Source organism: Hemitrygon akajei, chromosome 24, assembly GCF_048418815.1.
Source record: "Hemitrygon akajei chromosome 24, sHemAka1.3, whole genome shotgun sequence".
NCBI classification, from domain to species: Eukaryota; Metazoa; Chordata; class Chondrichthyes; order Myliobatiformes; family Dasyatidae; genus Hemitrygon; species Hemitrygon akajei.
In genome coordinates, this window is record NC_133147.1 from 25494868 (window position 1) to 25521733 (window position 26866).

At 42.5% G+C, this 26866-nt stretch overlaps 1 protein-coding gene across 1 annotated transcript; it reads right to left on the reverse strand.

Moving 5' to 3' along the window:
• Positions 1-198: 198 nt before the first annotated feature.
• On the reverse strand, positions 199-26513 carry LOC140715664 (probable G-protein coupled receptor 139). The gene is made up of 4 exons (XM_073028029.1): positions 26445-26513; positions 13804-13909; positions 7950-7994; positions 199-1082 (listed from the first exon to the last, which is right to left on the reverse strand). The coding sequence occupies exons 1-4, from the start codon at positions 26511-26513 to the stop codon at positions 199-201; spliced, it is 1104 nt and encodes a 367-aa protein (XP_072884130.1).
• Positions 26514-26866: the final 353 nt, after the last annotated feature.

A 26866-nucleotide genomic window follows, 5' to 3' on the forward strand; every position in this document is an offset into this window, starting at 1 on the left:
TAACTTTTCCAAAGTATCTCAAAACAGACTAATAAGTTATGATTTTCATTAATTAATGACGGGCTAACATGCAATTAAAATTTGCGCCTGAACTTTGGTTCAAATTTATATGTTGTTCAAATGGAACGGGTTTGCACATTTAATAAATGTTTTCTGTTTTTCAGGAATCTTCCACTATTGCGACTTAGCTAAAGAATGTCAAATGTTTCGCATACAGTTCATCAGGACCTTCAACTCTTTCCGGAATTTGTTTTGAGTCACTGCGTAGATAAACGTGTTGGTGCAACAACTCAACATCTGAAGCATATTGGCAACTTCCATCAAGATGAATCTGGGGTCGCTGTATCCATTAATTGTATAACCAACTTGAAATCGCCGTACAAAGAAATGGACAACAGACGGCATCCACAGAAGGATGAAACATCCCGAGATTGTAAAGAGCAGGATAATCGACTTTCTCCGGCTTTCCATCTCCGGGTCGCTCTGCATCTCTCCCGTGGTGCAGCTACGAAGTCTCTTACGGGACCGACTTGCCGCCAAAATGTGCCTCACAGTCAGAGTGTTAAACGAGAGAATAAGCAGGAACGGAAGACAAGGAGTCAGAACGCGATCGGTCCAATCAAATAATGTCCAGAGGATAAAAGAATATCGATCGTCCTTCTGTTTGCAATACCAGGGCACGTTGTCAATGACGTACATTGGTTCGTGCAAAAAGTACCAGGGAATGTTGATCACGCAGCCCAAAGTGCAGACGACAGACACAACAATGCCAGCGGTTCTATGGGTGCAATACTTTGCTTTGAGTTTCTGCCAGCAGATGGCGACATATCGGTCAAAGGTGAACATCACCGTTAACCAAACCGAAGTGACCCTGGCGGCATAAATTAACGTAATGCTCAAACTGCATACTGGTGTGATGGAAAGGGAACTTCCGGGAAAATAAATAGCGGGGATCCGGTTTAAAATCACGGCGGTGATAATTACCAGAAGATCCGTCGCTGCCATAGACACGAGGTACCGGCTGATACATCTGGACAAACCGCAGTTTCCTCGGGACAGGATCACAATGGCCACTATATCAACTGTAGGGGAAACAATTGCAGATTAGTGATAGAACACAGTCGCAGTAGAAGCAATTCGAAAGTTCTGGCGTCGAAATTTGCAGAATTTCGTAATGTCTCCATCGAACTTTGACACACTTCTGTCGATGCACTGCAATGGAGATTTTCTTAACTGCTTGTATTACAACCTGGTATGGAAACCATAGTTAACAGGAGATAAAATGTGTCCAGATAAAGCCCCTTGGGCTTGATTAATTAATACATAGTTAGCAAATATAGACTCTGAGTCCTCCTTATTAAGTACACCTGCGCAAGTGCACACATGATCAGCTAATCACGCGGAAACAGCTCAATGCATAAAAACATGCAGAATTGTCAAGCGGCCGTGTTCCCAACACGGGGTCAACGGAACCGACGCTTAGTGGTAAGGACAATGGCATAAAAAAATTGGGCATTGCAGGTCAAGAGGTTCAATTTCTGTTCAGACCAAATATTAGAATGGGGAACAATGTGCTCGCAATGATCTTGACGGTGGAGTGATTGTTGGTGTCACACGGTGTGGTTTGAGTATCTCAGAAACTGCTAATCTTGTGGGATTTTCACACTCAATAGTCTCCAGAAGAACAAAAAAAAAACATCCATTGGGCGTCAGATCTACAGACGAAAACGCCTTGGTAATGAAAGTTCACAGGTCAGAATGGCGGGACCGGATCAAGCTGACTTGAAGGCAACTGAAACTCAAATAACCATGATTACACCCAAACTCTCAGAGAAGTGTTAATGCTCTATTTCTACTTAATGTGGAGAATATTCGCACCAGAGGTAACACACTTCAGAAAATGTCAGCTTTAGGCCGAATTTAGCCGAAATCAGTGCATGAAGAGTTAAAAATTACGTCAGACATTTATATAGCCTAGTAAAGGCAGTGGTGAAGCCGCTTTCACTTCTGTAACTGATACTGCGGCACGTTCTCAACATTTAAAAAATGTCATTTAATTGCTTAATGATCTGCGAAATAGCTGCTGCACGTTTCGTGTGTCAAGAAAGTCGTCCAGTTAAATGCTTAATATAATCCAGTCAGATTACTCTTATCATTCCCAACCCTCTATAAATTGTCACGCCGTTCGTATGGACCTTGGCATGACGAACATAGCGGTATGAATTTATGTGACTTGATGAAAAATCATATCTATAGATTATAAACATCTCTGTGGAAACGTCTTAACAACACACACACACATATATATATAGTTAGGGCACCTTTACAGCTCTATTTAAATGATACAGTTCTCTGCAAAATCCTTAGGAATCCTAGACTATGCGCCAAAGACTTCTACCAAGTGCTGTATATGTATTAAATATTATGTACTCCTTTAAACATACAATGCTTGAAAGCACTCAGTGGCTACTTTATTAGGTACACCTGTATCACTTGCTCTTTGATATAAATACCTGCTCAGCTAATCACATGGCAACTCTTCAATTCATAAAGATCACAAGAACATGAGGCGTAAGACAACAACCCTCAAAATAGGAAGAAATGATTCACCTGGAACCGCGATCACTGCAAGAGCCATGTAGTAAATTGCGTACACCAGCCCTCGAGGAGGTGAGTGCATTTTCCTTCAGGATATGCAAGACCAGTTCCTAGCATCAATCGCGCTTTTGTCATTTCGGAACGAGTCCTTAATATACTTGATGTTCAACCGCTAAGGTCAGTTAAATATACTCATTTTGTTTACAATTCAGTCATGGGGAATAACATTAAAATAATATACAGTCAAGGGAATACACATAATGACTGACGTCACAATTACCATTGCTAACATGTAACGAACAAACAGACTTGGTAACATATTCATTAGAGTGACCTGGGAATTAGAAAGACTCTCATTCACGTTGGATTGCAACGTTCCTATCAAAGTTGAAATTAGATCTTGTTGTTGGAGTATGTATACGTCACCCTGAGATGCATTTTCTTGCCGCCATGTTCAGCAAAGCTGCAGAGTAGTATCCAAACAAGATCAATAGAAAATCAACAAGTGTGCAGATGACAAAGAACTTGAAATACAAATACAACGACAGCAAGAAAAATACAAGATAAAGAAACTTCAAATTGGGATCATTGGTTGTGGGAACATCTCAATGAATGGACAAATGAATATAGTTATCCACTTTTGTTCGAGAGCGAGATGATTGTGTTGCAGTAACTCTTTCTGAACCTGGTTGTCTGAATCTTAAGGCTCTTATGCTTATACCTGATGGCAGCAACGAGAAGAGCGCATGACCTGGGTGGTGGGGATCCCTGATGATGGATGCTGCTTTCCTCTGCCCGAGTTTCATGTAGGTGTGCTCAATGTTTGTCATAGCTACATCCATGATGTACTGGGCCAAATCCATTTCCTTTTCAAGGATTTTCCATTCAAAGGCATTGGTATTTCCATACGAGGCCGCGATGCTGCCAGCCTGAAAAGGCGCTGGTTACAATTTTATATATATATATATATATATATATATATATATATATATATATATATTAATCATCGGAGCAAAAGAAACAAAGATCTTGAGTGAGTGTACATGGGTTATTTGTCCATTCAGAAATCTGCTGGCGGAGGGGAAGAACTGTTCTTAACTGTGTCTATAGGCTCAGGTACCTTAGTCCCCGATGGTAGCAATGAAAAAAGGGTAAGTCCTGGGCGACGCCATGTCACTACGGGGGCGAGATGTGTGATGGCGTCGGGGCTCGGAGTTCAATGCCCTCTGTCCCTCTTCCCCGTGGAAATTGTGGGTTGTCTCTGGGTGCTCCGGTTTCATCTTACAGTCCAAAGGCGTACCATGTAGGTTATTTGGTCATTAGTTATTAGTTAGGGTTAAATTACCGTGATTTAGTTAGGGTTAAATTGCAGGTGACGGGGATTGCTGGGTCGGCAATAGCCCGAAGGTCCGGAACGGCGTACATCCGCGGTGCATCACTAAAGACAAAAATTATAAACAAGTGAAAATCTCTACGTTTTCCTGATCCAAATGTGATTTACAGAAGGTGATCCAGATCTATCTGTAATTTTATTTTCTGGGCCGGATGTTGTTCATCAGTACCACTTTTTTGTTTGGTGTTTGTTAAGTGTGAGAGTCAATCTCCCATAACCTGCTACGGTGATGATGATATCATTAACCACAAAAACAATAATCACAATAATATTAGAAACCTCTTCCCAGAAAGAGCAAGGTTCCTTGTGGAAACATAAGTCCAGCTGGTTAATAGAAAGCCACAAACTCAAATACAATACGAGACCAACAAATTTAAGGCGACAAATGCAGAAGGTGTCAAGAGAAACCAAAGAAAATATACAGCACATTACAGAATCCTGCAGCAGTTTAACTCAGTCTGATAACTTATACAGGCACACATCTAGAGGCACGCGTCATTCATCAAAATATTGCTTTAAGATGCAAACTCATCATAAAACATAACTTGCTATAATTTCACAATTATAGAAATTCTATACCAGAAATTCTATTAGGACGGATATGTTGTTACAGATATGACAATCCATGCTGATCATCGGGATAGAATAATAAAGGAGAAGCACACAATAACAGCTCAGTTCATCGATATAGTCATTTCAAACACACATTCTAATTCAGAAGTCAACAAAAGTAAACACCAGACCTATGCTGTTTTAACAGAGGAAATTAAAACTCTATGAAACATGAAAAGGGCATACATTGTCACGAAACTGATATCTCCAACTAGTATCATCGAAAAGGCACTACACGATGCTTTTAAGCCATTAGGGCTGCACGGTAATAAACATGTAAATCTTCAAAAGGCACAATATGAAACACCATGAGATTAATATGAAAGTTCCTAGCAATTGAAATTTAGCGTGCTTGGCTATGCCCGTACCTCAGCTTTTACCAGCTGGAACTGAGAAAAAAATAATTATTTGATGACGAGGAAGATGGAGCAAGCTGGATTATAGAGGAAAAACAACTCACACACGATTGAAGAAATGCAAATTCCTGAAGTTACAATGGATATGCAAAAAGAGGTTATAAAATACGAACAACTGAAAAGTGATAATATTCATGTGTTGATATAAAATTTGCTTGCCTTCATCAGTAAATATGAATACGCTTTACCAATTTTCTTAAAAATCCAGAAAATGTACCTGAACATTTTTGTTATAAGGAAAATATATCTCTCACACAAAGTACACTGCAGATGCTGGGGTCAAAGCAACACGGTCAACACGCTGGAGGAACTCAGGTGCTCCCTAAAGAAGAAATCAGAAACAATTCACACAACTATCTTCTTATTACTTGTTTAAAAACGAGACATCAAAATATAACATCATGCATCTCGCAAGTAACCACAATACACTTAAAGAAGAACTGAAAGGTTACAATAAGGGTATGAAAGGACGTGAAGAAAAACCAATTCGAAATCAAACCTGGCGGAAAAGCAGAAATATTTCATGTTGATATATTGATTGCGAAAAATTATTTGACTCTGTCTCACAATCATGGTTAATGGAGTTTCTTCATCTATATAAAATACGAACAATACTTGCGATATGCAATACTTGCGAAGCATTGACGTATTATAAGTACCCTATCTACTAACAACAAAAAGAGAACAAACACAGTCATCAAAATAAACCGAGCCATTTTCGAAGGCGACTCTCTAAGCGCATTGTTGCTCTCTCTAGCTTTAAGGCCGCTCTCTCATTCACTGAATCAGACGGACATCGTGTCTCAAATCAGAAAAAAAATGAAATTAATTTCACCTTTACACACGTTACATACATTGTTGAATTGAAATTATATGCACCTTCATCAGTAAAGTTAAAGTAATTAATTCAGACATCAGAACTTTAGATTAGATATGTGCAGAGCACGGCATAAGAACCATGCGGATGTAATAATACAAGATTAACAAGCACGAAGAACTTTTTTAATAGATGCAGCTGCTCCAAACATCCATACCATACTGAAATCAATAAATCAAAGCAGCAGAAATATGCTGAATTAAAAGAGGAAATAGAACGACGATGGAACATGAACATTGACCTGACAGTAATACCGATAAATAGTATCACCCCAAAGACACTACACAATAGCATTAACTAATTTGGGCTAAACAGCAATAACTATGAAAGGCTTCAGAAAGCTACTATAATAAACACAATAACGTTGGTAGCAATTGAGAAATGGGCGCGCTTGCCTATGATCTTACTTCCGGTTTTACCAGCTTGAGCCGAGAAAAAAATGATAATAATAATGTTATCCATGTTGGCGACGGCTGAAACCAATACCTGGCTGTAGGTATAGTAAAGGAATATACTTTCACTTCAAAAATGGAGAGATGAGTACTGAATAGACTGATACAGCTGGTGGCTCTCGATATCCAGTGCATTCTCGTAGCTGATGTTGGGAGTGGCAGCAAGCATATCGCCAGTGGTACACTGCGAATTGGCGGTCAGTTACCGGGAAACCCGAAATAGATACTGCCAACATCCTAAGCAGACCATCGATACCAGAGGCTGCGAATGCTGCAGGTGTTCCGGGCAGAGCAGTGCAATTACAACTAAGCCCACTCAAGCAGTTAAGAGATGAAACATAAGCACGAAGTCATTAAAATTAAGCATGTTCATAAGGCGATACATTATATCGGACAACAAAGGTTTTGCTTTCTGAATACCTTTAGGTGCTTAGGCATGCTTAGGCATCGCGGCTGCTGCATGGCAGGACAAGATTAGTAATAATTATTGGACTGTAAGGTTGGAATTTGCCATCACCAGGCACAAAAATCTCAATGAAGGATTTTGATATTTGAAACAGATGCTTCCCAGAATAACTGGTGCCAAGATTAAGGAAAGCATTTTTGTTGGTCCACAAATTAAACAGGTCATCAGTGACAGGCGATTTGAAGAATTCCCAGTGGGACCGGAGAAAATCACATGGAAGGCATTCAAGGAAGTTGTGGAAATTTTTCTCGGCATCTACAGAGCACTAACTTACATGGTTTGGTTGAAAGCATGCTTCAAGCATATAAAACAATAAAATGCAACATGTCACTCAGCTAGCGCACTATAAAAGAAGTTTCGTCTAGTGAAGCTGACATAATCAGAGCTTAAGAAGGAGAGGATTCGCAGGCTTTTTGAGTTTTTTTTAAACGGCCAACCAATTGGGAGTGGAGGAGCTGAGGACAGCCGGTCAGCTAGCGCACTATAAAAAAAAGTTCTGTCTAGTGAAGTGACCTCCGTCGGTATGGACTGAGTCAGAGGGCGACGGCTTCGTTTCAACAGGCTTTCAGCGTGAACAGGCAGAGACGAGAGTAAATTCTGGTAAGTTGTTGTTGCTGCTGCTGTTGTTGTTGTTGTTGTTGTTGTTGTTGTTGTTGTTGTTGTTGCTGTTGTTGTTGTTGTTGTTGCTGTTGTTGTTGCTGTTGTTGTTGTTGTTGTTGCTGTTGTTGTTGTTGCTGTTGTTTTTATCGCATTCAACTTCTTTCTTAACCAGCAAGTTCAGAGAGAATGCCAGGCAGGATGTTGGAATGCTCCTCTTGCAGAATGTGGGAAGTGAGGGAGACCTCCGGTGTCCCTGACAACAACACCTGCCAGAAGTGCATCCAGCTGAATCTCCTAAAAAGCCGCGTTAGGGAACTGGAGCAGAAGCTGGGTGACTTCCGCATCATTCGGGACAATGAGGAGTTTATAGATAGCATTTTCAGGGATTTAGCTATGCCAAAGGAGCAGAGCACGGGTAATTGGGTTACCGACAGCTGAGGGAAGGGGAAAGGGCAGGCAGAGCAGGGTTCCCCTGTAGCTATTCTCCTCAACAACATGTATCCGGATTTGAAAACAGTTGGAGTGGATGACTTACCTGGGGCAAACTGCGGCAGCCGGATCGCTGGCACTGAGTCTGGTTCTGCAGTGCAGAAGGGAGGGTGGAAGAAGAGGAGAACGGTAGTGATAGGGGACTCAATAGTTGGAGGTACAGACAGGAGGTTCTGCGGTGGTGACAGAGACTTCCGGATGGTTTATTGTCTCCCGGGTCCCAGGGTCAGGGATGTCTCTGATCACATGCACCGCATTCTAAAGTGGGAGGGTGAGCAGCCAAATGTCATGGTACATATCGGTACCACTGATGTAGGAAGAAAGAGTGAGGATGTCCTGAAGGGTGAGTATAGAGAGCTTGGTAGGAAGTTAAAAATCAGGACCTCAAGGGTAGTAATCTCAGGATTGCTACCTGTGCCACGTGCCAGTGAGGGTAAGTGTAGGATGTTCTGGAGGATGAACACGTGGCCGAGGAACTGATATAAGGGGCGGGGTTTCGGATTTTTGGATCATTTGGACCTCTTCTGGGGCGGGTGAGACCTGTACAAGAGAGACGGGTTACACCTGAACTACAGGGGGACCAATATCCTTGCAGGGAGGTTTGTTAGTGCTATTGGGGAGGGTTTAAACTAGATTTGAAGTGGGATGGGAAGTAGAGTGCCAGAGCAGATAGTGGAGCGGGGGTGAAAATAAATGATGTTAAAAGTTCATGCAAATTCAGAAATAGAAGAGTTGTGTGTGGTGGTAATAATCTTCTGAGGTGTGTCTATTTTAATGTGAAGAGTATTGTGGGGAAGGCAGACGAGCTGGGGGCGTGGATGAACACATGGAATTATGACATTATAGCCATCAGTGAAACTTGGCTACAGGATGAGCAGGAATGGGAGCTTAATGTTCCAGAGACCCGATGTTTCAGACGTGATCGAGGCAGAGGGATGAAGAGTGGTGGGGGAGTGGCATTGACAGTCAGGGAAAATGTTACAGCAGTGCTCAGGCAGGACACATTAGAGTGTTTGTCTACCGAGGCCATATGGGTGGAGCTGGGAAACAGGATAAGTATGATCACATTAATGGGGTTGTATTATAGACCACCCAATGTTCAGCGAGAATTGGAGGAGTTGTGATAGTAGGGGAATTGAATTTTCCGTAAATTGATTGGGACTCCCATACTGTTAAAGGTCTAGACGGGTTAGAGTTTGTAAAATGTGATCAGGAAAGTTTTCTAAATCAACATATATAAGTAGTAACTGGAGAGGATGCAATATTAGATCTCCTATTAGGAAACGAGTTAGGACAAGTGGCGGAAGTGTGTGTAGGGGAGCACTTTGGGTCTACTAATCATAACGCCATTAGTTTCAACTTGGTCATGGATAAAGATAGATCTGATCTGGATACAGACATGGGATCTACAAGTATTTGAATAGACAGGGACTTATTAGGGAGAGTGAACATGGCTTTGTGCGTGGTAGGTCATGTTTCATCAATCTATTAGAATTTATCGAGGAGGCTACCAGGAAAGTGGATGAAGGGAAGACAGTGGATGTTGTCTTCATGGACTTCAGTAAGGCCTTGGACAAGGTCCCGAATGGGAGGTTAGTTAGGAGGATTAGTCGCTAGATATACATAGAGAGGTAGTAAATTAGATTAGACATTGGCTCAATGGGAGAAGTCAGAGAGTGGTAGAGGAGGATTGCTCCTCTGAGTGGAGGCCTGTGACTAGTAGTGTGCCACAGGGATCAGTGCTGGGTCCATAGTTATTTTTCATCTATATCAATGATCTCGATGATAATGTTGTAAATTACATCAGCAAATTTTCTGATTATGCAATTATCGGAGGTGTAGTGGACAGTGAGGAAGGTTTGCAAAGCTTGCAGAGGGATTTGGACCAGCTGGAAAAATGGGATGACAAATGGCAGATGGAGTTAAATACAGACAAGTATAAGGTATTGCACTTTGGAAGTACAAACCAAGGTGGAACATAGAAGGTAAATGATAGGATACTGAGGAGTGCAGTTGAACAGAGGGATCGGGGAATGTAGATACATAATTCCATAAAAGTGGCGTCACAGGTAGACAGGGTTGTAAAGAGAGCTTTTGGCACATTGGCCTTTATAAATCAAAGTATTGAGTATAAGAGCTGGAATGTTATGGTAAAGTTGTATCAGACATTGGTGAGGCCGAATTTAGAGTATTGTGTGCAGTTTTGGTCACCTAATTACAGGAAGGATATTAATAGGTTTGAAAGAGTGCAGAGAAGGTTTACAAGGATGTCGCCGGGACTGAAGAAACTGAGTTACAGAGAAAGTTTTAATAGGTTAGGACTTTATTCCATAGCTGGTAGAAGAATGAGGGGAGATTTGATAGAGGTATATAAAATTATGTTGGGTGTAGACAGAGTGAATGCAAGCAGGCTTTTTCCACTGAGGCTGGGGAGAAAAAAAAAAGCAGAGTACATGGTTTAAGGTGAAAAGGGAAAAGTTTAACGGGAACATTAGGGGTAGCTTCGTCACACAGATAATAGTGGGAGTGCGGAATGAGCTGCCAGTTGAAGTGGTGAATGCAGGTTCATTTTTAACATTTAAGAAAAACTTGGACAGGTACATGGATGAGAGGGGTATGGAGGGATACGGTCTAGGGGCAAGTCATTGGGACTAGACAGAAAAATGTTTCGGCACAGCAAAGAAGGGCCAAAAGGCCTGTTGCTGTGCTGTGATGTTCTATGGTCCTATGGTTTTATTGTTCTATTTGTTTTCTGCAGTCCCGTTTGGACTTCTTCCCTGCAAATCTTGGTGCAGATAGTGAAGAGCATGGTGAAAGGTACCAGGGCAACTGGAATGCATCAATGCATCAATGCATCAATGCATCAATGCTGGCGAATTATTGTTGTACACTTAAGCGAGAAGCCTTGGACACGGAGTACAAATGAAAATCATTAACAAAATATGTTAACTTAGTTGAACTATTGCAAAGCATCAGCACCATTATGCTACTGAACACATTATATTTAATAACAGTTAATTTGCTGTTTCGCCAGTACTACGTAATACAAGTAGTCTGAAATTATATTTGTGTTCATCTTCAAGCAGTCTGTCATAAACAAAAAAATTCTGAGGAAGTAACACTTCTGAAAAACAAGTTGTTGTCCAGTGTTATCAAGTAACAGAACTTGAGATTGGCATTGTTATATCACTTTTTGACTTATTTCCCACTGCCGTCGTTGGCAATGAATTCAGCAGATGGGACACCTTCTGACTAAAGATGTCTGCATTAAATGGAGGTCCTACAATTCTGAAGCTCTGCACTCTGATCCTAGACTGCACGACTATAGGAAATGTCCTCTCCATATCTACTCGATGCGGCACTTTTAATATTCCATAAGTTTCAATGAGAGCTTCTTCCCCTCACCCTCACTATTCTTTAAACCAGTAGAGAGTACAAGCCCATTTTCAGTAAACGCTGCTCATACGTGAACCTTTGTCACCACAGATAGCTCTGGAGCAAGTTGTTGGGCGTATTTAAGGCAGAGGTTGAACGGTTCTTGATCAATCACTAGCTCAGAGCAAAGATTACGGGGAGGAGGTAGAAGAATTGAGTTGGGATTTTTTAAAAAAAAATCAGTGATGATGGAACAGTGGAAACATGATGGGCCTAATGACCTAACCATGCCTCACGGTCTGATTTTCTTATGACGTTCTTACATTCGGTAGTAACAGAGAAAAGGAAAATCCTTTGTACACATCCTCTGCTAATGTATTCATGCGGATTTCAGAAAGATGAGACACATCAGGAAGAATACAGCGTGTGCTCAATGGTGCGTTAATAATACCGCTTCAGCAGTCAATAAGAATATATTGCAACTTAGACACAGCAGGAGAGATACACAGGAATGGCAACGTTTCATGGTGGCTTGGACACTCGAAGGTAGATAGATAGATAGATAGATAGATAGATAGATAGATAGATAGATAGATAGATAGATAGATAGATAGATAGACAGACAGATAGATAGACAGATAGACAGATAGATAGATAGATAGATAGATAGATAGATAGATAGATAGATAGATAGATAGATAGATAGATAGATAGATAGACAGACAGATAGATAGATAGATAGATAGATAGATAGATAGATAGATAGATAGATAGATAGATAGATAGATAGATAGATAGATAGATAGATAGATAGATAGATATATAGATAGATAGATAGATAGATACTTAGACACGATTCAACATGTTGCCGGGATAATAGCTATGTTGCAAACCATATATCCCTGGACCAGAATGGAAGGCACAGATTCAAACTCGATTGCAACATTCATATCAAAGTCCAAAGAAAGCCAATTTTATTTTAATGCATGTGTGCGTCACCGCATATATCCCTGAAATTCATTTACCCTCAGCCATACTCAGCATATCTTCAGAATACTAACTGTAACAAAATCAAAGACAGATCAACAAGTGTGCAGATGACAACAAACTTAGTACATCCTAAACAAATAAATATCAACAAATAACGGCAATATTAAATAACAAAATAAATATTCCTCAACATGATAACATTGTTTGTTGCAACTTCGCAATCGATGAACAAGTAAATGCAGTGATTTGACTAAGAGCCAGATGGTTGTGGAGTAGTAACTGTTCTTGAACATTGTATTGCGGGTCCAAAAGCTCTTTTAACATGGTTGCAACAACGGGGAGAGAGCATGGCATGGTTGGTGAGGGGATCTGCTTTCCTACCACAACGTTTCATGTAGCTGTGCTCAAAGGTAGTGAGGGTTTCGAATCCAATGCCTTTTTTCCGATCTTCAGTTCAAAGTCAACATACATAAAATGGTAGGTGGCAGAAGAAAACAATCCGATCCATTGAAGCCACAATCCTCCAAAACTATTACTGGAACAACTTCGTCTCCCTATCAGTTAATGATGGCGCTTCAGGAGCACGACTGGAACGTTCTTGGAATGCTGTGAACATCAGAATCAAAATCAGGAGTAATATTAGTGGCATATATCGTGAAAGATGCTGCTTTGCGGCAGCAGTACATTGCAACAGATAATAATAAGGTATAATTACGATAAGAAATACATTTAAAAATAATTATTAGAACAATAGGATCAATCATTTCCTTGGGTCTGGGATTCCTTCATCACGGATGCCGCCGTTTTGAGGTATCGCTGGTTGAAGATGTCCTCGCTGCTGGGGACTCTATTGCCCATGATGTAGCTGTGGTGATTTCGCAATATTTTGCCCTCTGGGGCAGATAATTCAAACTCTGTATTCTCCTGCATTATTTCTCAGTTATCTGTCCTCTCTTCTTCTTTGGTATTGTTTCCTCGGTTGCAGGACGTGTCTTCATTTTATTCTCTGGGACACTCTCGTGGACTCGAGTATGGCTCGTTCGCCTCCAGCCCTGGCGTTGATACTGAGGCCTTTATATGATTAACGAATTCTAGAGGAAGGTACGGAAGGTTTGCATGCTGGAGATGAAGACTCTGCGTTCTCAGTGTCATCCGGCATGATTCATTTCGATAATAACCCGTCTTTTCCGTTATAGTCCGAGTGTTTTGTGAACATATATAAATACAGCCAGGTGTCTCAGAAGTTTATCTACAATACTGTAGTAATTTAATGTATTCCAACGTACAACTGCCTAAAAACCAGATTTCATGACATATGTGAATGTTGATTGCCCTGACTATGAAATAAGTCTCTAATGTAGACTGAGAAGGAATGTTGGCACCGTGAAGGGTGTCATGGCTGGGAACAATGGCTGAGAGATTCTATAATGAACAATAAGCCAATTGTCTGGAATTAAATTACTTTGACCGATATCCTGGGGCCGGATGTGTCTGCTTCGGTGTAATCCCCCGCTTCAGACATTCCTACTTTGCACCTGTAGCACACCGCTCCAGCAGATATCCACCTTTGCCGTTTCCAACATCCATTGCTCCCTCCAGATGTACAAGCTCGTTCTCCGCTCCACGTTGAGAAATACAGTGCTGAGGAGAACAAGAAGGGGGCATGAGAAGGCCTTGGCTAGTAGGGTAAAGGAAAACCCCAAGGCATTTTTCAATTATTTGAAGAACAAAAGGATAACAGGAGTGAAGGTAGGACCGATTAGAGATAAAGGTGGGAAGATGTGGAACTGAGCGAGGTCCTCAATGAATACTTCTCTTCGATAGTCACTAGTGAGAGGGAACTTGATGACGGTGAGGACGATATGAGTGAGGCTGATGTTCTGGAGCATGTTGATATTAAGGGAGAGGAGGTGTTGGGGTTGTTAAAATACATTAGGACGGATAAGTCCCCGGGGCCTGACGGAATATTCCCCAGGCTGCTGCACGAGGCCAGGGAAGAGATTTCTGAGCCTCGGGCTAGGTTCTTTATGTCTTTGTTGTCCACGGGAACAGTATCGGAGGATTGGAAGGAGGCGAATGTTGTCTCCTTGTTCAAAAAAGTTAGTTGGGATAGCCCGAGTAATTATAGACCAGTGAGCCTTACGTCTGTGGTGGGAAAGCTGTTGGAAAAGATTCTCAACGATAGGATCTATGGGCATTTAGAGAATCATGGTCTGATTCTTCGGCAGTTTAACGGGGGCACGACTGCGCAAGCTCGTGCAAGTCGGAAAGTGAGGCACCGGGAGTATTTAAAGAGAACAGTAGACGGAGCGGGCGACGTTGCAGCGGGCGACGGAGTAGAGGAGGACAGAGTAGGAAGGCTTTGTCTCGAGACGCTTCGGCGAGCAGAGGCTGAGGACGAGCTTCACTCCAAGTGAGGTAAGGCCGGGTAAGTTCCTTACCAAGGAGAAAGTTTCAAAAGTTGAGACAAGTATTGGGTAGGTTATGGCAGCTGAGATCGGCCCCGTGGTTTGTTCATCCTGCAGCGTGTGGGAAATCAGGGATACTTCCAGTGGCCCTGACGACTATGTGTGCAGGAGGTGTGTGCAGCTGCAGCTTCTGGCAGACCGCATTAAGCGTCTGGAGCTGCGATTGGATTCATACTGGAGCATCTGCAATGCTGATAAAGTCGTGAATAGCACGTTCAGTGAGTTGGCTACACCGCAGGTAAAGGCTACACAGGCAGAAAGGGAACGTGTGGCCACTAGACAGCGTAGCAGTAAGCAGGTAGTGCAGGAGTCCCCTGAGGTCATCTCCCTCCGAAACAGATATATTGTTTTGGATACTGTTGGGGGAGAGGTCTCATCAGATGAAGGCAGCAGCAGCCGAGTTCATTGCACCATGAGTGGCTCTGAGGCACAGGAAGGAAGGAAAAGGAGTGGGAGAGCTATAGTGATAGGGGATTCGATTGTAAGGGGAATAGATAGGCGTTTCTGCGGCCGCAAACAAGACTCCAGGATGGTATGTTGCCTCCTTGGTGCAAGGGTCAAGGATGTCTTTGAGCGGCTACAGGACATTCTGGAATGGGAGGGTGAACAGCCAGTGGTCGTGGTGCACATAGGTACCAACGATATAGGTAGAAAACGAGATGAGGTCCTACAAGGTGAACTTAGGGAGTTAGGAGATAAACTAAAAAGTAGGACCACAAAGGTAATAATCTCTGGATTACTACCAGTGCCACGTGCTAGTCAGAGTAGAAATAGGAGGATATTTCAGATGAATACGTGGCTTGCAAAATGGTGCAAGGGGGAGGGATTCAAATTCCTGGGGCATTGGAACCAGTTTGGGGGGAGTTGGGACCGGTATAAACAGGAAGGTCTGCACCTGGGCTGGACTGGAACCAATGTCCTAGGGGGAGCGTTTGCTACTGCTGTTCAGGAGGAATTAAACTAATGTGGCAGGGGGATGGGAACAAGTGCAGAGAGACAAAGGGGTGTAAAATGAGGGCAGAAACAGAAAGTAGTAAGGTGAAAAGTATAAGTGGCAGGCAGGCAAATCCAGGGCAAAAAGCAAAAAGGGCCACTTTTAAACATAATTGTATAAGGGCTAAGAGTGTTGTAAAAACAAGCCTGAAGGCTTTATGAGTCAATGCGAGGAGCATTCGTAACAAGGTGGATGAATTAAATGTGTAGATAGTTATTAATGAATATGATATAGTTGAGATCACAGAGACATGGCTCCAGGGTGACCAAAGATGGAAGCTCAACATCCAGGGATATTCAATATTCAGGAGGGATAGACAGGAAAGAAAAGGAGGCGGGGTAGCATTGCTGGTTAGAGAGGACTTTAATGCAATAGAAAGGAAGGACATTAGCCTGGAGGATGTGGAATCGATATGAGTAGAGCTGCATAACACTAAGGGGCAGAAAACGCTAGTGGGAGTTGTGTACAGGCCACCTAACAGTAGTAATGAGGTTGGGGATGGCATTAAACAGGAAATTAGAAATGCGTGCAAAAAAGGAACAGTAGTTATACTGGGTGACTTCAATATACATATAGATTGGGTGAACCAGATTGGTGAGGGATCTGAGGAAGAGGATTTCTTGGAATGTATACGGGATGGTTTTCTGAACCAACATGTCGAGGAACCAACTGGAGAGGAGGCCATTCTAGATTGGGTATTGAGCAATGAGGAAGGGTTATGTTGTCGTGCGAGGCCCCTTGGGTAAGAGTGACCATAATATGGTGGAATACTTCATTAAGATGGAGAGTGACATAGTTAATTCAGAAGCAAAAGTTCTGAACTTAAAGAAGGGTAACTTTGAAGGTATGAGTCGTGAATTAGCTAAGATACACTGGCAAATGATACTTAAAGGGTTGACGGTGGATATGCAATGGCAAGCATTTAAAGATCGCATGGATGAACTACAGCAATTGTTCATCCCAGTTTGACAAAAGAATAAACCAGGGAAGGTAGTGCACCCGTGGCTGACAAGGGAAATTAGGGATAGTATCAAGTCCAAAGAAGAAATATATAAATTAGCCAAAAAAGGCGGCACACCTGAGGACTGGGAGAAATTCAGAGACCAGCAGAGGAGGACAAAGGGCTTAATTAGGAAAGGGAAAAAAAGATTATGAAAGAAAGCTGGCAGGGAACATAAAAACGGACTGTAAAAGCTTTTATAAATATGTGAAAAGAAAAAGATTGGTCAAGACAAATGTAGGTCCCTTACAGTCATAAACAGGTGAATTGATTATAGGGAACAAAGACATAGCAGACCAATTGAATAACTACTTTGGTTCTGTCTTCACTAAGGAGGACATAAATAATCTTCCGGAAATAGTAAGGGACCGAGGGTCTCGTGAGATGGAGGAACTGAGGGAAATACATGTTCGTAGCGAAGTGGTGTTAGGTAAATTGAAGGGATTAAAGGCAAATAAATCCCCAGGGCCAGATGGTCTGCATCCTAGAGTGCTTAAGGAAGTAGCCCAAGAAATACTAGATGCATTAGTGATAATTTTTCAAAACTCCTTAGATTCTGGATTAGTTCCTGAGGATTGGAGGGTGGCTAATGTAACCCCATTTTTTAAAAAAGGAGGGAGAGATAACCCGGGGAATTATAGACCGGTTAGTCTGACATGGCTGGTGGGGAAAATGCTAGAGTCGGTTATCAAAGATGTGATAACAGCACATTTGGAAAGAGGTGAAATCATAGGACAAAGTCAGCATGGACCTTTGAAAGGAAAATCATGTCTGACGAATCTGATAGAATTTTTTGAAGATGTAGCTAGTAGTGTGGATAGGGGAGAGCCAATGGATGCGGTATATTTAGATTTTCAATAGGCTTTTGACAAGGTTCCACACAGGAGATTAGTGTGCAAACTTAAAGCACACGGTATTGGGGGTATGGTATTGATGTGGATAGAGAATTGGTTGGCAGACAGGAAGCAAAGAGTGGGAGTAAACGGGACCTTTGCAGAATGGCAGGCAGTGACTAGTGGGGTACCGCAAGGCTCAGTGCTGGGACCCCAGTTGCTAACAATATATATTAATGATTTAGACGAGGGAATTAAATGCAGCATCTCCAAGTTTGCGGATGCCACGAAGCTGGGCGGTGGTGTTAGCTCTGAGGAGGATGCTAAGAGGATGCAGGGTGACTTGGATAGGTTAGGTGAGTGGGCAAATTCATGGCGGATGCAATTTAATGTGGATAAATTTGAGATTTTCCACTTTGGTTGCAAGAACAGGAAAACAGATTATTATCTGAACGGTGGCTGATTAGGAAAAGGAGAGGTGTCTTTGTACACCAGTCATTGAAGGTGGGCATGCAGGTACAGCAGGTGGTGAAAAAGGCAAATGGTATGTTGGCATTCATAGCAAAAGGATTTGAGTACAGGAGCAGGGAGGTTCTACTGCAGTTGTACAAGGCCTTAGTGAGACCGCACCTAGAGTATTGTGTGCAGTTTTGGTCCCCTAATCTGAGAAAAGACATTCTTGCCATAGAGGGAGTACAAATACGGTTCACCAGATTGATTCCTGGGATGGCAGGACTTTCATATGAAGAAAGACTGGATCGACTAGGTTTATACTCAATGGAATTTAGAAGATTGAGGGGGGATCTTATTGAAACGTATAAAATTCTAAAGGGAATGGACAGGCTAGATGCAGGAGGATTGTTTCCGATGTTGGGGAAGTCCAGAACGAGGGGATAAAGGGGAAGCCTTTTTTGGACCGAGATGAGGAAAAACTTCTTCTCAGAGAGAGTGGTGAATCTGTGGAATTCTCTGCCACAGGAAACAGTTGAGGTGGGTTCATTGGCTATATTTAAGAGGAAGTTAGATATGGCCCTTGTGTTTAAAGGGATCAGGGGGTATGGAGAGAAAGCGGGTACACTGTTCTGAGTTGGATGATCAGCCATGATCATACTGAATGGCGATGCAGGCTCTAAGGGCCGAATGGCCTACTCCTGCACCAATGTTTCTATGTTTCTATTATCAGGGACAGTCAGCATGGCTTTGTGAAGGGCAGATCATGTCTAACAAGCCTGAAAGAGTTTTTTGAGGAAGTGATCAGGCATGTAGATGGGGGCAGTGCAGTGGAACTGACCTACCTGGATTTTAGTAAGGCATTTGACAAGGTTTCACGCGGTAGGCTTATTCAGAAAGTCAGAAGGCATGGGATCCAGGGAAGTTATGCCTGGTGGATTCAGAATTGGCTTGCCTGCAGAAAGCAGAGGGTCGTGGTGGAGGGAGTACATTCGGATTGGAGGGTTGTCTCCAATTGGAGTGGTGTCCCATAAAGATCGATTCTGGGTTTTCCTGATTTTTGTTAACGAACTGGATGTGGGGATAAAAGGGTGCGTTGGCAAGATTGCAGACGACACAAAGATTGGTGGTGTTGTGGATAGTGTAGAGGATTCTCGAAGATTGCAGAGAGACATTGATAGGATGCAGAAGTGGGCTGAGAAGTGGCATATGGAGTTCACCCCGGTAAAGTGTGAGGTGGTAAGCTTGAAAGGAAAATCTCCAAGACAAAGTACAAATTGAATTGCAGGATACTTGGTAGTGTGGAGGAGCAGAGGGTTCTGGGGGTACATGTCAACAGATTCCTAAGAGCTGCCTCACAGGTAGATAGGGTACTTCAGAAAGCTTATGCGGTGTTAGCTTTCATAAGTCGAGGGATAGAGTTTAAGAGTTGCGAGGTAATGATGCAGCTCTATAAAACTCTGGTTTGGCTACACTTAGAGTACTGTGTCGAGTTCTGGTCGCCTCACTATATGAAGGCTGTGAAAGCATTGGAAAGGGTACAGAGGAGATTTACCAAGTTGCTGCCTGGTTTAGAGAGTATGCATTATGATCAGAGATTAAGGTAGCTCGGGCTTTACTCTTTGGAGTGAAGAAGGAAGAGAGGAGACATGATAGAGGTATACAAGACATAAAGAGGAATAGATAGAGTGGACATCCAGCGCCTGTTCCCCAGGCCACAACTACTCAATACAGCCGGACATGGCTTTAAAGTGGGAAGTTCAAGAGGGATATTAGAGGAAGGTATTTTAGTCAGAGAGTGGTTGGTGCGTGGAATGCACTGCCTCAGTCAGTGGTGGAGGCGGATACATTAGTGAAATTTAATAGTGAAATTTACTAGACAGCTATATGGAAGAATTTATGGTTAGGGTTTATATGGGAGGCAGGTTTTAAGTGTCGGCACAACACTGGATCGAAGGCACAGATGTACGGTGCTCTACTGTTCTATGTTCTATCTCCTAAAGGTCTTAGGCGCCCGAGCTAGAAATATGCACAGAACTTTTCTTCCGATGAAAAAGTCTTTGAGAATTTATTTATTTATTTATTCATTTATTTATTTATCTATTTATTTATTTATTTATTTATTTCTCTACGTAAACGCTGACAATACTGGGAAATGTGCGCCTGTTTCAGGGTCTGCTGCCTGCCATAGTTACCCATTAACTCCGTGTATATCAATGTATAGTCCCGACGTTGTGTTGTTTCCTTGCGAAGGATACTGGCGTCATTTTCGCTTTTTCTGTCAATGGGTTTGAACGATTTTTGGGCATTTTGGAGTGAAGGCCTCAGGAATTCCCTACCTCTTCTTAACTGTGCAGAACTGGAGGAGGCAATATAAAAAGAGAGAGCGTGTTGAAAGCAAATACCCCGCCGGAGTTTTTGAGATTTTAATTTCTCAAGCGTTGCTTTCCAAAGAAGGGCAACAGTAACATTGGAACCCCATTGAAATTCATGGGATCGACGGTATCGCCCTGGTTACCGAGACGAATACAATAACGGCTCGGGCGCTGGAGATCAAAGTTTAATGTCCTCTCTGGTTCCTCACAGTGAACCTCAAGTATTTCCCCCGGTGCACCAGTTTCTTCCGGCAGACCAAAGACATGCCAGGTACGTTATTTGGTCATTGTAAATTGTACCGTGTTTAAGTTTGGAGTTACGTCGGGGTTGTCGTGGATTGAAGGGGCGGCGGGTCCCCAAAGGCCGGAAGGGCCTCCTTCGCGTTGCATCACCACGAGATAAATAATAAATTAAAAAAAACTTATCAAAGTTTGCCTAATGCAAGTGTGATCTACAAAAGGTTATCCAGATCCATATGAAACTTTATTTTCTGGACAAGATGATGTTCATCAAGACCAAGGTTAGGTATCGTGTTTATTGAGGGTCAGGGTCAATCTCTCATAACTTTCCAAGAAAATTTTGGTAAGAATCATAATCACATTAAGATTGGATACCCCTTCTCAGAAGCAGAATGGATCCTTTTGCTAATACAGTACCAGGGACAGGTGGTTAACAAAAATCATGATAATAAAGAAGAAACCAACAAATCAAACAGTGTTGTGAACAAAGTGAATGAGCTTAGGACGTGTATCAACACTTCGAGATATGATGTGGTTGCCTTTACAGAGACTTGGATGGCTCAGGTACTGGACTGGTTACTTCAAGTGCCGGGTTTTAGATGTTTCAGAAAGGGCAGAGAGGGAATCACAAGAGGTGGGGGCGTAGCACTGTTGATCACAGATAGTGTCACGCCTGCAAAATATTTTGGACGCCATGGAGGGTGTTACGGATTCAGCAACAATAAATATATAAGTGAGGCAGGGTTTTTTATAACAAATAAAACATTTATTAAACACTGAAAAAACAAACCCCCAAAAGTAAACAAACCACTAACGTAACCGGAAATCAGCTGCTGTGCGACAGCTTAAACAGTTCCTAAAGGAGTAAAGCGAAAACAGTTCTTAAAGCGATGTTGTAAAAACAGTTCTTCAAAGTAGTACTGCAAAAGTTCAAAATGCCTACAGTCCATTAAAGGGGAGACTTTTTAGACGATTTAAATTCTCTTTCACGTCGTGTTGTTGCGGTTCCCAGTCGAACTATACTTTTCCCGGAGAATTTACGAAAATGAAAATGAAACGGCTTAAAGGCACTGACCTTTTCTTTACAAAACTGTACGCAACCCTTTCTGCTATTATTCGCAGGGGTTACCTCGGGGATAGCCAACGAATTCCTTCCGAATAAGGATCAAACAAGGTCGAACCTGTTTCACCGTCGAAATCGACTTTCCTCGATCTTTTAGCTCCCGATTCCCGATCTTCACTCTCCACGGATTTTTAACTGCTAGTATTATAAAGAAACTGACAGCAATGACCTTTTAGACTTTAGGCATTAAATAAAACTCCACCTTTCAACCAAACTGCTTCATAATATTGGACCACGCAGTGGCATGGAGTCAAACTGGCAAATCCAGCCACGAACTGCCCCTCCTCACAGGGAGGGGTCCTCCTTTTATAACCTGTAAAAAAAACTGTCACATGACCTCTACTGGCGGGGAAAATGATGTCACTCCACCATCACAAGACCACTACCTTAAGTCCAGCATAGCTTCAACACCACTGTCATGTGACAAGTACAAGATACCCATGGGTACGTAACAAGAGATTGTCTATGGAGTCTCTGTGGGTGGAAGTGAGGAACAGGAAGGGGTAAATAACTTTACTGGGTGTTTTTCTATAGGCCGCCCAATAGTAATAGGGATATCAAGGAGCAGATAGGGAAACAGATCCTGGAAAGGTGTAATATTAACAGAGTTGTTCTGATGGGAGATTTTAATTTCCCAAATATCGATTGGCATCTCCCTAGAGCAAGGCGTTTAGATCGGGTGGAATCTGTTAAGTGTGTTCAGGAAGGTTTCGTATCACAGTATGTAGATAGGCCTACAAGACGAGAGCCTGTACTTGATTTGCTATTGGGAAGTGAACCTGGTCAGGTGGCGGAGCTCTCAGTGGGAGAGCATTTTGGAGATAATGATCATAATTCTATCTCCTTTACAATAGCATTGGAGACAGCTAGGAACGGACAAGTTAGAAAAGCGTTAAATTGGAGTAAGAGGAATTATGAAGCTATCAGGCAGGAAATTGGAGGATTAAACTGGAAACAGATGTTCTCAGGGAAAAGTACGGAAGAAATGTGGCAAATATTCAGGGGAAATTTGTGTAGAGTTCTGTATAGGTACGTTCCAATGAGACAAGTGAAGTTACGGCAGGGTACAGGAACAGTGGTGTGAAAAGGATGCAATCAATCTAGTCAAGACGAAAAGAAAAGCTTACAAAAGGTTCAGAGAGCTAGGTAATGTTAGAGATTCAGAAGATTATAAGGCTGCTAGGAAGGAGCTTAAGAAGGAAATTAGGAGAACCAGAAGGGGTCATGAAAAGGCCTTGGCGGGCAGAATTAAGGAAAACCCCAAGGCATTCTGCAAGTATGTGAAGAGTATAAGACGTGAAAGAATCAGACATATCAAGTGTGACAGTGGGCAAGTGTGTATGGAACCGGAGGAAATAACAGAGGTACTTAATGATTACTTTACTTCAGTACACACTATGGAAAAGGATCTTAGTAATTGTAGTGATGACTCTCAGCAGACTGAAAAGGTTGAGCATGTAGATATTAAGAAAAAGGATGTGCTGGAGCTTTTAGAAAACATCAGGTTGGATAAGTCGCCGGACCCGGACGAAATGTACCCCAGGCTACTGTGAGAGGTGAGAGGGGATTTGCTGAGCCTCTGGCGATGATCTCTACATCATCAATGGAGACGGGAGAAGTTCCAGAGGATTGGAAGGTTGCAGAAGTTGTTCTGCCTTACGAACCTGATTGAATTTTTGAGGATGAGACTAAACACATTGATGAATGAAGAGCAGTGTATATGATGTCTATAACGTATATGGATTTCTGCAAGGTATTTGATAAGTTCCCCCATGCAATGCTTATTGCGAAAGTAAGGAGGCATGAGATCCAAGGGGACATTGCTTTGTGGAACCAGAACTGGCTTGCCCACAGAAAGCAAAAAGTGGTTGTAGACGGGTCACATTCTGCATCGAGGTCGGTTACCAGCGAAGTGCCACAATGATCTGTTCTGGGACCCTTACTCCTCGTGATTTTTATAAATGACCTGGATAAGGAAGTGGAGAGATGGTTTAGTAAGTTTGCTGGTAACACAAAGGTTGGAGGTATTGTGGATAGTGTGGAGGGCTGTTAGAGGTTACAGCGGGACGCTGATAGGATGCAAAACGAGGCTGAGAAGTGGCAGATAGAGTTCGAACCAGATAAGTGTGAAGTGGTTCATTTTGTTAGGTCAAATATGATGGAAGAATATAGTATTAATGGTAAGACTGTTGGCGGTGAGGAGGATATAAAGGTACTTGGGGTCCAATTCCATAGGACGGTCAAAGCAGCTGCGTAGGTTGACTCTGTGGTTAAGAAGATGTATGATGTATTGGCCTTCATCAATCGTTGAATTGGATTTAGGAGCCTAAAGGTAATGTTGCAGCTATATAAACTCTGGTCAGACCCTATTTGGAGTACTGTGCTCATTTCTGCTCGCCTCACTACAGGAAGGATGTGGAAACCATAGAAAGGGTGCCGAGGTGATTGACAAGGATGTTGTCTGGATTGAGGAGAATGTCTTATGAGAACAGTTTGACTGAACTCCGCCTTTTCTCCTTGGAGCGACAGAAGATGAGAGGGGATCTTAAGAAGTGTACAAAATAATGAGAGGCATTGATCGTGTGGATAGCCAGAGATTTTCCCCAGGGCTGAAATGGCTAGCACGAGAGCGCACAGTTAGTGTGTTTGCCTTCATTACCGCAGACTCAAACTGTGAATAAACCTTCTGGAGTCTTGCACAAGGACCCCTAAGTCTCTCTGCACGTCTGATGTTTGAACCTTCTCCAAATTTCGATAATAGTCTCCACTATTGCTCCTTTTACCAAAATGCATTATCGTACATTTTCCAACACTTGTATTCTTTCTTTGAAAAGTAGCGGTTACAAAGCTAACCCCTAGGGAACACCACTAGTCGCTGGCACCCAACCAAATAGGCCCACTTTATTCCCACTCACTGCCTCCTGCCTATCATCCATTACTCTATCCATTCACGTATCTCTACTGTGTCGCCTTGGGATTTTATCTTGTTAAGCAAGCTCAAAAGTGGCACTATATTAAATGCCTTCTGAAAATCCAAGTAAATGACAACGACTCGGTGATGTAGTCCATCTGGTCCAGGTGACTTATCTAAATTAAGACCTGAGCGTTTGGCTCGCACTTTTTTCATAATAATAGCAATGCACACACTCCTGCTCCCTGGCACTCACAGACCTCTGGCACACCGCTAGCGTCTTACACAGTGAAGAATGATTTGAAGTAGCTACTGTTCATCTTCCATTTATTTGCCCCTACTATAACATCATAACTATAAAGAGGTTGCCCTTATATTTCATCTTTTTTCCTCCTTATACCTATTTTAGTTGTACTTTGTTGTATTTTAAAAGCTTCACAAAGCTTCACCCAACTTTCCACCCAATTTTGCTGCCAACTTTCCTTGTTGCCTAACTCTGGTATTTGAGAACTTCTGTCGGAGATATCCAACATGCACCGAGTAAACTACTCCCAGAAACTTCAGTCATCTCTGCTCTGCCGTCATCCCCGCAAATATCCTCCTACAATACAACAGGGCAAGCTCCTCTCTCGTGCCTCTTTAATTCCCTTTATTCCATTGTGATACTGATACATGTGATCTGATTTTCCTATTCGTTTAGATTTTGATGTCCCCCATTACAATTATATCATTACCCTTATTAGACGCCTTTTCCAGCCCCCTTTGCAATCTCAACCCAGCACCCTGGTTATTATTTGGAGCTCTACATATGATTCCCAAAATGGTATTTTACGCTTGTACTTTCTAAGCTCCAGTCACAATGATTCAGTTTTCTGACCTTGTGTCACCTTGTGTCATTCTAGAGATGCAATTCCATCTTTTACCAACAGAGCCACCCACCGTCTGTCTTCCGCCTGTCCTTTCGATACAAAGTATATTATTTGATGTTAAGCTGCTAACCATCGTCTTCTGTCAGCCACAGCTCACTGATACCCAGAACATCATACCGACCAATCTGTAATTGCGCCATGAGTTTTTTTATTTCTTATTGCGAATGCTGTGCACACTTAAATACCGTACCTACAATCTTGAATTTCTCACCATTTTGCATTTTGCCTCTGTACTACAATATAACTACTTCTTCTGGCCGCATTTGTACCCAATCATTGGCTTGACCTTCCTTGCATTCATGTTACATGTATCATCTGCTTGTCAACCTGCTGGCTCATCCTCAGTTCCACCATACTGGGTCCCATTCTCCATCCCTATTACTTTAAACCACTCGCAACAACTCTCGTAAACATACCCGCAAGAATATTTGTCCCCCACGGATTTAAATGTAACCTACCCCTCTTTACAGGTCACATCTGCGCCAGAGGAGGTCCCAATTATTGAGTAATCTGACACCTTGACCCCTGCTACAATTCTTTAGCCAGCCCTTTATTTGCCTGTTTATTCACCGCCACGGGGTAGAGGCAGTATTCCCGTGATTACTACCGTTGAGATCCTGCTTCTACCTTGTTTCCTAACTTCCTGTATACTTTTTTCAGGAATCCCTATCCTTTTCTACCTATGTCGTTAGTACCACGAATTTCTATAGAGGGCGTCTGCGACAGGAGTGTTCCCCACCTTGTGACATTCTGCCTTCCCTCTCCTGACAGTCACGCATTTGTCTATCTCCTGTAGCCTTGGGGTAACTGCCTCCCTGTAGCTCCTGTCTGTCAATGCTTATCATTCCCTAACAAGCCGCAGGTGGAAGAGCTGCAGCTCCAGCTCCTCACACGGTCTCCACGACGCTGCAGAGATGGCCATCGGGAAGAGGAGGGGGTTTAGAAATTATCTTATCATGCACCCATAACGGAACACTGGCTCTCTAGACGTACTCTGCATTGTCGCAAGAATAAATAATAAAAAAAGAAATAAAGAAGGTGCAAAACCGTTATGCCGGCAGTTTCGTCAATCGCTGCCAGTTTTTATTTGTTGCACCTTGTTTTACCTCTACAGTCTAGTATTAGAGAGTAAAGACCTTACCAATGTACGGGAACTCGAAGGATTGAGTAAAGTTGGTGTCGTTCGGCAGTTTTATAAAGGATCGACCTTGTTGAATCTTCGTTCATCGTTCATTTGTTTAATAAAAATTGCTATACTATCATTACACCAGTGGT

Excerpts from the sequence above, each read along its gene's own strand:
- LOC140715664 (XM_073028029.1), bottom strand. The coding sequence starts at position 26,513 with ATGGCCATCTCTGCAGCGTCGTGGAGACCGTGTGAGGAGCTGGAGCTG. Across the intron at positions 7,995-13,803 it reads GCTGGAGCGGTGTGCTACAG|AACCAGACTCAGTGCCAGCG; the intron begins GTGCAAAGTAGG and ends TCTGCACTGCAG. Across the intron at positions 1,083-7,949 it reads GCTGCCGCAGTTTGCCCCAG|TTGATATAGTGGCCATTGTG; the intron begins GTAAGTCATCCA and ends TTTCCCCTACAG.